The sequence below is a fragment of the Cucurbita moschata genome, unplaced genomic scaffold (assembly GCF_002738365.1).
Source record: "Cucurbita moschata cultivar Rifu unplaced genomic scaffold, Cmos_1.0 Cmo_Scf00005, whole genome shotgun sequence".
NCBI lineage: Eukaryota > Viridiplantae > Streptophyta > Magnoliopsida > Cucurbitales > Cucurbitaceae > Cucurbita > Cucurbita moschata.
The window spans coordinates 2461515-2473230 of NW_019268521.1; the positions used below are offsets into that span (position 1 = coordinate 2461515).

An 11716-nucleotide genomic window follows, 5' to 3' on the forward strand; every position below is an offset into this window, starting at 1 on the left:
GATATTATCTCCCTTGAGCTTAAGCTCTCTCTCCTGACTTTATTTTGGGCTTCCCAGAAAGCCTCGTACGGGTTGATATTATTTGATTAAAAATCCATTATCATTCTCGGAATTAGTGACTTGAAAAGAAAAAAAGAAACAGAGGGAAAAAAAATTCGTGGAAGGAATCAAATTAAATTCAGAATTGGAACCTTCTGTCTTTCAAGTTTGAACCCAAAAAGGATTTCGATGAACAAGAAACAATCGAAGAAAAAGAGGCAAAATTTTCGATTCCCTATGCAGGGAAAGTGACACCTGTGGTCTTTATGACTACCAAAACTGCACAAAACCTGAAGCGTTTCCATTGCAGTAACCCAAATTAGCCCCATTACCATTACCCCTACATGCCATTCAACCGCCAAGCCGATGCCCACTCCAAACCCCTCGACGTTTTCAATCCTTACAACAACGATGAACACCTCCTGATTTTGTTGGGGTTTTCAAGAATCATCGTTTTAACATCTGGGTTTTGCAATGGAGGACGGAGAGTTCTCGATGGAATTGGATATGGCGGTTCGAGTTGTTCATTTGGCGTGTGCCCTTTGCCGGAGAGTTCAAGAGGGCTTGGTTTCGGCCGATAATGCCCAGGTCATGGCCAAGGATGATGATTCTCCGGTGACGATTGCCGGTATTCCTTTTATTTTCTTTTGAATATGTTTGCTGTCCTTGGTGGGGTTTGTCCTGAATGTGCCTCTTGACTGTATTTTGCTTTGTTTATGTGTTTGTTTTACTGCTTGGAAGAGCAAGAAATTGAAAATATGTAATGCTTTCAATACTTATTGATATCAAGAAGACACAGTAGAGACTAATGCAGCCATTGCTCACATTGTCCAAAGGCCAAATGTGTATGACTTTATGACCTCTAATTTCGTTGGAGTGTACTCTGTAGTTTGCCTCTAAACATCCATTTTTCTTTTGTTATCTCTTCATTGTTTGTTCATCAATTCTTTCCTGTTCTTATCTGGACTGATGTTCTTCATAAGTTGTGTATAATCTTCTATATTGATGTATTGTGAGGAAGATAACACACAAACTCTGTCTCTAAGTCATGCTGCTAAATGATTCTAAATGGGAAATCCAACGGGATTTGTCGATGCATCGAATCGAACACTGTTAAGAAATGGAAACATGTGAGGCTGTTGATGATCTTAAATGCAGTTATGATGAATAGGAATTGGGAGCAATTGGTATATGAACTTGGTCAAGAATATTGATAGTTTAAAAGGCTGATTCCCATACCATTGGTTGAATGCTTCCTTAGTTTATGCATTTATTATTATTCTTCGTTTGATGGGTTTAAAATTGTAACAACCCAAGCCCACTGCTAGTAGATATTGTCTGCTTTAGCTCGTTGCGTATTGCCATTAGCCTTATGGTTTTAAAACGCGTCTGGTAGGGAGAGGTTTCTACACCCTTACGAGGAATGCTTTGTTCCCTTCTCTAACTGATGTGGGATCTCACAATCCACCCTCCTTGGGGCCAACTTCATCGCTGACACATCACTCGATGTCTGGCTCTGATACCGTTTGAAACAGAATGAGCCCACCACTAATAGATATTGTAAAGGGCCAAAGCGGACAATATTTGTTAACGGTGGCCTTGAGCTGTTACAAATGGTATTAGAGCCAGACACCAAGCGATGTGCCAGCGAGGACACTAGGCCCCAAGGGGGTCGATTGTAGATCCCACATTGGTTGGAGAGGGGAACGTACCATTCCTTATGGGTGCGGAAACATGTTCCTAGTAAACGCATTTTAAAACTGTGAGGCTAACGGAGATACATAACGGGCCAAAGCGGACAATATCTACTAGTTGTGAGCTTGAGCTGTTACAAATATGGTGCAGTCACTCTTTTGACCTTTTAATTTAAAACCATTGTTGTGGTCTACAAACTTAGGCTTTCATATTCTTTCGATTATTCAAATAAATCTCCTGTACTTTTCGATCTCTATAAAGATTCTGTTAATGGCTTGGCTGTAGCATTAGTTTGAGTGGCTACAAGAGGTGCAGTGGTAGAGCAGATTTTATCTCACAGATGAATGAAAATGTTTGCTAATGAACAGATTCTTTTGACCTTTATCGTTCGTTCCGTTTATCGGTTTTTCATATGGTTGGTCAATTCATGAACAGATTGGAGTGTACAAGCAACTGTTAGCTGGATCCTTTCTGAATACTTCGGAAGCAAAAACGTATCCATTGTCGCTGAGGAGGACGTACAAACTCTTTCTAAGCCGGATTCAAGAACTCTGTTGTCAGCTGTGGTAAAAACTGTAAATGAATGCTTAGCTGAAGCTCAAAGATATGGCCTTCAATGTCCACCTAGAGAACTCGGAACTTCTGAAATTCTCGAGGCTATAAGCCGGTGCAATTCGACTGGTGGCCCGACAGGAAGACATTGGGTGCTCGACCCTGTTGATGGAACGTTGGGTTTTGTTCGTGGGGATCAATATGCCGTTGCTTTGGCCTTGATTGTAAATGGTGAAGTAGTTCTTGGAGTTCTTGGATGTCCTAATTATCCATTGAAGAAGGAATGTTTTGATTATCATTATAAGGCAGCGACACCGAAATCATCGCAACCATGTTCCGATACCTTCGAAAAAGGTTGTGTAATATATGCAAGGAGAAGTTGTGGTGGGGCGTGGATGCAGCCATTAGTCCATGGCGATGAGAAGCTTGAATGGCCAAACTCGGCTAGCCTTGTTCGAGTTTCTTCCATTGATGACCCAGCACTTGCAACTTTCTGTGAACCTGTGGAGAAGCGGAACTCGAACCACTCGTTCACCGCAGGGCTGGCTCACAGTGTCGGGCTTAGGTACAGAACAACAAGAACTTTACCAAACTTTAGGTGAAGTTAATGAATTTTTTTTATGCACAACATGTGAAGAGCTTTGCTTCAAAATGGATTCTTATGCTTGTCACTATGATCACTACTAGTATAAGAAGGCCCCCTGGCTTTAGTTACAACTTCTCTTCATATTTACACTTACGTGGCAGGAAGCAGCCGTTACGAGTCTATAGCATGGTAAAGTATGCTGCCATAGCTCGAGGCGATGCCGAGATTTTCATGAAGTTTGCAAGGACAGGATACCGTGAGAAGATATGGGACCATGCTGCTGGTGTTATCATTGTAGAAGCAGCAGGAGGCGTGGTAACAGACGCAGGAGGTCGTCCCTTGGATTTCTCAAGGGGAATATACTTAGAAGGTCTCGACCGGGGAATAGTTGTTTGCTCGGGGCCAATCTTACATGAGAAAATCATTGGAGCAGTCTATGCCAGTTGGGATTCTTCCAGTCTATAAAAGCTTTCCCGACAAACGATCGATCGAGTCGACTGACTAGCCACAATTAGGTACTTATTTCTACCCAAACTGATTCATCTTATTAAATTCTTGTCTGATAGAGCCATTTGAATAAAGTTTGTTCATATCTTCTGATTGGCTGGCTGCAATGTGATGAATGTTCTTGGCATTTGTTCTTTACTACATGACTTTCCAGTAGAACAGATACTGAATTTGATATTAATACAGAAAGAAACAAAGCAGAAAGATTCTCATCCAAAACTTGTCCTGTTTTTTCAGCTGGAAAACCAAACTAACACATGTTTCTTCATTTAAAAACACCCAGACCAAGTAACCAACTAATCATACATTATAAAACAACATTATCCTTATGTCTTCTTCTTCTTGTCCTTCTCTGATCCATCTTCACATTGGAACAACCCAATATGGTTTGTCTGATGGTCCAAGCCCACTACTAGTAGATATTGTTTCCTTTAGTCCGTTACGTATTGTCGTTCGCCTCATAATTTTAAAATGGAGAGATCTCCACACACTTGTGAAGAATGTTTTGTTTTCCTCTTCAACTGGTGTGGGATCTCACACTATACTATTTGTAACCGTTTGAGTCCACCGCTAGTAGATATTGTCCTCTTTAGGCTTTTCCTTTCGGGCTTCCTCTCAAGGCTTTAAAACGCATTTGCTAGGAGAAGGTTTCCACACCCTTATAAATGGAGTTTTGTTCCTCTCCCCAACCAATGTGGGACATCACAGCTTCGTTCCTTTCTCCAACTGATGTGAGATCTCCTAATATACTATTTGTAACAGCCCGAGCCCACTGCTGATAGATTTTATCCGCTTTTACCCATTTCGTATCGCCGTCAGCCTCACAATTTTAAGATTTGTTTTAAAACTGTGAGGCTGACGGCAATACGTAACGGGCCAAAACGGACAATATCTGCTAGCTGTGGGCTTGAGCAATTACCGTTGAAAACTTTGACCGTCAACACAATAATAATTATAAAAAATGATATGACGGGAAGTTTGAAAAGTATGATTAATCAAACAAGTATGGTCTTAGGTGTGTGTATAATCCTTTATGGGTTAGGTAGATTTGCTTGTTGAAGGCAAAACTTTAATGCCTTTGTTGACTTTGCGAGTATAAAACACAGAGTTAGCCAAATTTAATCAAATCAGTCATTAATTATACGCTGCATCTTTAGTTTATAGTATTGAAATGTTGCATTATGGCCTACTCACCCATTTCTGTATTTATTAAGGAAATTTGGCTTGGATTCTTGTGGGTTGAAAGATGGGATTTTTCTTCCTTGCTTGATTTGACTTCTTTTTATATATATATATTATTGAATAGCGCGGCCTAGGGCTAAGATAGCTTAAGGGGGAGAGCTGTGTTATGGGTGACCTTATTGTACGGTTCTAAAGAGCACTTGTGTATGTGATGCACGTGAGGTGTACAAAAAAAAAAGGCTGTTTTGAAGTTTTGTTGTTCGTTCTATCTATTTTCGTCAAATGACCGAGCCTCTTCTGGCTCTTCCACCGTCTACAGAATTCCGCTTGCCCTAGTTCTTAATAGCGTTGACAAAGGAGAACAGCCCTCCTGTTGTTGATAGATAGAGAGCTTACCGCCCTGCCCTTTATAGTTGCGACTGCCCAAATGTGGAAAAAACTCTTTGAATCAGACTCTATCAACTAGTTAGATTCAGGCTCTTTGGCTCATTCTTCGATTGTTGGAGTCTTGACTTGAAACACTTTCTTTTGAAGGAGAAAGATCAGTGTAAATCCTGACTTTAAGAAGTAAGCAAATGCTAAAAAAAAGTCCCCACGGAGCGGTTCAGAAAGAGGTCTTGCTTTATGAGACTGAACCCTTCTTTCTTCTATCGGAATACGAATGAGATCAGAAATGCCATCGTGAAAGTCTTGCTTCCCCATCAGTATTGAATTTTAACCGGTTCACCAGGTTCTACCAGAGCAAGGCTCAATTATATTTGATTCTATCTTTGTTCAATTATATTTGAATTTAATTTTTTTTTAAAGATTTTATGTCTGATGGAACTTACTTTAAACTTTCCATCTCAGATTTAAAATATTAAAGCTAAGGGACTAAGTTTGCAATTTTGAAAATTATGGAGTAAACCAACCCAAATTTCAAAGTTGCCTGAGTAAATTTGTAATTTAACTAAATATTTAATACGTTCAAACTTAAATAAATAAATAAATAAATATATATAATTTTATTTGTTATTTAAATTTTGAAAAATTTGACTTTAAAGTTAATAATTTTATTTGTTATTTGTAATACTAATTTTTCAAAAATTTTCTAGATGAAAGGGAAGCTTCCACGATCACATATTTGAACTCCTATTATATATTTTAAATATTATAATATTATATATTTATTATCTTAAATTAAAATTTTACTTTATGAATTTTCAAATTTAGTCTATGTTACCTCCACGTGGCGGATTATCCAGATATTGCATTAAATTTTGATTTTTTTTTTTTAATTTAAATTTTGGGGCCCAAACCTTATCTTTAAATTAAAATTAAAAAACGACGTGGCAAGTCGGTGTTTTTAATTGGTCCACGAAAGGTTACGATCGGACGGATCCGCTTGGTCGCTTTCCCGAATTCTTGGGGCCCACTTTCTATCAGTAAGTGGGACCCACACGCTATTATAAAAAAACAAAAGTAAATATAAAAATAAAAATAAATACTTACCTTTTCCTTCCCATTTTTCCAATGTCAGAATGACTCGATAACCCGATCTATTTGGACTATCTAATCCAATTCAACACGTTAAATTTATTTTCGATTCAGGGTTGGGTTAAATTTTTAGAAACTGAGACACGATAAACCTGAAAATAGAGTTACAACTTCGACCCTATTATTTTAAAATAATATTTTTGTTACAACTTCAACCCTATTTTTTTAAAATAATATTTTTAACCAATGTTAATGATGTTTCGTGCAGGCGAGTTGCAGCCTACAATCCAAACTGAGGACAGATTTTTGGAGTTAGCTCACCCTCGCGGGATCATGACCCTTTGTCCCGACCATTGTAGCACATGTGTCGTCCAGGACATAAGGGGCATGATGACTTGACATCATCCTCACCTTCCTCCGACTTATCACCGGCAATCTGCTCAGGGTTCCAACCTCAACGGTTGGCAACTAAACACGAGGGTTGCGCTCATTGCAAGACTTAACCCAACACCTTACAGCACGAGCTAACGACAACCATGCACCACCTGTGTCCGCGTTTCCAAAGACACCCTTCTCTTTCAAGAGGATTCGCGGCATGTCAAGCCCCGGTAAAGTTCTTCGCGTTGTGACTTGTAAATGATTGATATTTGAAATTTATGAGATTTTAGTTATTAATATAGCGTGAATAAATATAATTTTTTAAAATAATATTTATTGAATTACTTCTAATTTTGGTACAAATTAAATAGGCATGCTCTAACCAATCTACCTTTAGAAAAGAGGGAATCTTCTTCAAATTGGGAAATTAGTTTTAACTATTAAATAAAATATTATTGAATAATAAATACTTTTTTAAAGTTTTTTTTTATTTTAATTTTTTTACTTTTAAAAGTTGATTCGGTATAAAACATTATGATCGTTAAAACATTATAATCGTTGAAGCAGAAGTAGCACATGTTCCGCTTTTAAGAGTTTTTAAATAAATTTAATGATCGATCTGAGTTAAAATAGATAAAAATATTATGAATTGGTTTATTATTAATTATAAAATATATATTTTTGCTTACCATACAATTATATATACCTATATTTATTTAATTTCTTAATTTTTTTTATTATATATTCTTCCACCACTTTTAAAATAAATTTTAATCATATTTATAAAATAACTTTTATATAGAAATGGTAGGATAAATTTTAATTACAAATTAAAAATAAATAAATAGATATTTTCAGAATTAATATTTTATTTTTATTAAAAGTAAAAATTTATCTTACCACGGTAGTAATTGAGTTAAATCTAAAGAATGTTCTAACCAGACTCATCCGACAAACGAGTCCACTTTAATCTTTTAACGTACGAATATAAAAAAAGTCAAATCAATGGTGTGAAAATTAGATGGTTGCTGTAATATAATGAATCATAATAATTCTCAATAAACGTATAATTTCAATGAACTTTACTTTCAAAACTACAATTCGAGTAGATTGAGTCGGTGGAATGATAAAATTACAAAAATACCCTCGAAAACATTACGTAATTTCTCGTTTTAAAGTAAACAAAAGTTAGGGGCATAATAGTAAAACACATTGCTTAAAAAAGAAAAAAAAAAAGAGAGAAACATTTGACTAAGAGTGTGATGGGAAGGGAGCAATTAGGCAAAGCATGAAAATGAAATTAATTTTTGAGTTTCAAAATCTAAATTTGCTTTTAATAATAATAAATAATAAAAAAATAAAAATCTAAATTAATGGGACCCACTGTACGTCCCTCACATGGGTCACACCCCATGATTTGCGCTATCTTTTTTTTAAGGCCATTCTTTTTGTTCAATCTAAATATTATTAAAAAAAAAATTATAATAAGCTAATAAACACGTCACGTCTAACACTTTGAGAACGATATTTAACGACATGGATTAGATGAAAGCATAGTACAAAGAGAACGATATTTTTTTTTAGTAATAAAAATATAGAATTTTTAAGTCTATTTTAGTATTTAATATTGAAAATTTATTTAAATTTTGAAATGATATAAAGGTTTTATTAAATAGTTAAGGAAAAACATATTTTTATTTTAATTGAATTTTTGGAAATTTTAAAATTTACGTCTATTTTTTTTTGAGTCGACTCAACCAATAAAAATAGGTTGACCTGACCAATATTACTTATTCATTGTGAGTTGGGTTAAATTTTTATTTTTCGTTTAGGTTGAATTGAATTTTTTGAAAATTTATAATTTGTGTCTATTTTTTTTAGTCGATCCGACCAACACAAAAATAGGGTTACAACCTAACTCTATTTTAAAGATTATTATGAAAATTAAGAATATTTGACGTTTGTTACCAATAGTCCTGAGTCACTGTGACTTGTTACTGTTTGATATCTGAGATTTTAGTTATTAATGTAACATTTGTAGTGGATAAATAGAATTTTTGAAATAATTATGTATAAAAAAACAAAAAAAACCCAACCCAATTCGACCCAAAAATCGGTTGGGTTGGGTTGAGTTGTGAATTTTACTGAGTTGTTCGAATCACCAACATAACCAATTCAAAATTTCGAGTGGGTCCAAAAAATTTGGAGTTGTTCGAAAATTTTAAATTTAAAAATCATATTTTGCTTAAATAATTTTCATATTTATTTAGCAATAAATGAACATTGAGGTATTTTGATTATACTCAATTAATAACGCTAAAACTTTTATAAAATAAGATTAAAAAAATAATACCCATAGTTTAGCCTTTTTTTTCCCCCTTAAAAATAATAGTTTTATTTCCTTTCTTTTGTTTGGTGCAAATTTAGAATAATAATAATAAATAAATTAATTAATTCCCCCCACAAATTTTGAATCAAAGTACATTTTCAACATGAACCCACCTAATTATCTTATCAACTCATTTAAAAAAAATTAATTTTTATTTATTTAATTATTTAATTTGGTTTATAAATTTTAAAATAATTGACTTATTACAAAATTTCCATGTTTCCAAATTTTTTTAATAATTATTTTTTCCAATTTTCAAATTGGCCCCTCTTGTGCTTGGACTTTTCGTACGAAAAATTCCAGTCACCGGCTGAACCGGTCACCCCCACTCCCCCCCTCCCCCCCTTTTCCTTTATAGACTCATCCCCACTCCCAAACTGCGAGTGAGAATTTTTCGTCGTCAAAATTCCCAAATCAATTTGTTGTTTAAAGCAAAACCCATCTGACAAAACCGCGTCAATTTCCTTTTCCTGATTGTTTATTCCTTTTTTGTTCCAGATTCCGATGTTCATTTGAACCACCCATTTCAAATGGCGCTCTTCAAATCCCCCATTCCGATGGATCTGATCTGAGAGATTCATGAACATTTTGTGGATTCTGAAATGGGTTTTGATTCAGATCTCTGAATCCTGTTCTGGGTCGGTTTGATTCTGTTTTTCTGGGTTTTTTAGGGCTGAAATTGGGGAAAAATGGGTAAAACGATGAACAGTTCCGGCCGGGATTGGACTCAGATCTATGCGATCTATGGAGTAGATCAATGGCAGACCATAGTGTTTCTTCTTCTTCATGCTGTGTTTTTTACTGCGCTTTCCCTTTTTTACCTTTCTTACTTCGAATTCATCTGTTCTTTCTTCGAGATTATGTTCTCTGGCGCTTCCGCCCGTTTCGCCGTCGGATTCACCGGCTGCGTCACTGCCATCTCCGCCTTCTGCCTCTTCTTCGCCGCCGCGAACATCTTCTACTCCTCCCTCCCTCTCCACTACGAAATGGCTCTCCGTATGGTTAACGCCGTCTCCGATTGGTCAACTGTCAAGCACGCCCTCGACCTCGGCTGCGGCCGCGGCATTCTTCTCAACGCCGTTGCGACACAGCTCAAGAAGGTAAAAATTAAATTACCACAAAACTTGATGGGTTATACAGTAAATTTAATCTTTCGTTTCTGAACAGGAAGGGAGTTCGGGTCGGGTTGTGGGGTTGGATCGGAGCAAACGGACGACGTTGTCGACGCTTCGAACGGCGAAGATGGAGGGTGTGGGAGAGTATGTCACGTGTCGAGAAGGCGATGTTAGACGGCTGCCGTTTGGGGATAACTACTTCGACGTGGTGGTTTCCGGTGTGTTTGTTCACACGATTGGGAAGGAGCATGGGCCGCGTACGGCGGAGGCGGCGGCGGAGCGAATGAGAGTTGTCGGAGAATTAGTTAGAGTGTTGAAACCGGGTGGGACCGGGGTTGTGTGGGACCTACTGCACGTGCCGGAGTACGTGCGAAGGTTGCAAGAATTGAAGATGGAGAATATTAGAGTCTCGGAGGGTGTAACGGCCTTCATGGTCAGCAGCCACATCGTGTCGTTTACGAAGCCACTTCATCACTTTGTGGGGTTTGGCGAGGTCCGATTGGACTGGAGATGCTGACCTGGCATAATCTCATTGCCCCGTCAGCTTTTTTTTTTTTTTTTTTTAAATTGAGAGAGAAAAATAAAAAAAAATCTCGTAATTTTAATCATAAAGTAATTAATAGGGTGTAGTTGTAATTTGGGTAGGCGAAGCAGACCCAAAAGGTTTAATGGAAATATAAATATATAATTATGCTGATTTTTCTTTTATATTTTTTAGCCCTTGGATTATGATTTTTGGGGGGTATTTATGTCTTTTCCTTTGTGTGGTTAGCTTGATTGGATTATGATGAGTTGTCTTGAATAATAATGCAGATGAGCTAGACTACTATTGAATTTTAATGTTGAGGGTGTTCGATTCTCTTCGATTTGCTCGAATAAGCCCGTGGATATCGAGGTTCCACAAGCGGTATACTTGAAGTATTTGAAGCAGTTGTTCGAATTCCTTATGATATGCAATCGAAACAAGTTCTTGCGAATGAGAAGATGAGTGGTTTGAATGTGGGGGTTGTTCCATTTTACCCGAAGGGTTTGAATTAGCCTCCGATCGTACTTCTCTCGAGATTAAAGAAAAAATGGGCAATCTGTCTTTTCAGAGCTTATTGTCGGTTCCTGGTCTCTTATTCTTTCCATAGTGAAATCACCTCACCTTTTAAGAAAGATGTTCACTTCTTAAAATATCCCATATACGTAGGCGGGAACAGGGGAAGGGGTCAGGGGTCGTAAGAGTAATAATAATGTTTTAGGTACCGGAGAAATCCCTTTTTTTTCTCCACTTAGCCCGTAGACCCATTTGACCTAGAGCCAGATAATTGGGTCTGTACAACGACTCAAACCCACGACTAGTAAATATTATCCGCTTTGGTCCTTATCTCCCGCTCATAAGAAAGAGGTGTGCGAGCGGAGGTTATGACGCAGTATCGAGGGGGTCGAGATATTTACATGGAAGCAAAATAATCCACAAAAATTGTATAAAAAGAAACGAATGAAATTGTATAAAAAGAAAAGAATGGTGAGTGATTAATTAAAGAAATAATAAATAAGAAGGACAAAGGGGGTGGGTATTTATAGAAATGAGATATAAATATGCATAAATAAATGTATGAATAATAAAGATGAGTGAGGGAGTGGGGTCTTTGGTCAAATCACTATCATATAATTTTGATGCTCAAATGTATCCATTACTACCAATTTCTATCCACATATTATTCATTTTTAATATCATATAAATTAAAATAAATACATATTTTACTTCCATTTTTTTTTCACTTTTTTTTTAGTGAAATGACAACTTTACCC

General features: G+C 36.5%; 2 protein-coding genes across 3 annotated transcripts; both read left to right on the plus strand.

Annotated features, from left to right (window-relative positions):
* Positions 1-229: 229 nt before the first annotated feature.
* On the plus strand, positions 230-5028 carry LOC111442580 (PAP-specific phosphatase HAL2-like). Of its 2 annotated transcripts, XR_002710323.1 has the most exons (4): positions 230-667; positions 2170-2851; positions 3034-3387; positions 4881-5028. XR_002710323.1 is itself a non-coding variant. In XM_023079990.1 (3 exons), the coding sequence occupies exons 1-3, from the start codon at positions 514-516 to the stop codon at positions 3335-3337; spliced, it is 1140 nt and encodes a 379-aa protein (XP_022935758.1). In that variant the 5' UTR covers positions 230-513; the 3' UTR covers positions 3338-3472. The 2 variants fall into 2 exon arrangements, 1 of the variants encoding a protein (XP_022935758.1); XM_023079990.1 differs by lacking the exon at positions 4881-5028 and having other exon boundaries at positions 3034-3472.
* Positions 5029-9195: 4167 nt separating this feature from the next.
* Positions 9196-10778, plus strand: LOC111442582. The gene is made up of 2 exons (XM_023079991.1): positions 9196-9904; positions 9972-10778. Exons 1-2 carry the CDS (start codon positions 9494-9496, stop codon positions 10434-10436), a joined length of 876 nt encoding a protein of 291 aa, XP_022935759.1. The 5' UTR covers positions 9196-9493; the 3' UTR covers positions 10437-10778.
* The last annotated feature ends 938 nt before the right edge of the window (positions 10779-11716 follow it).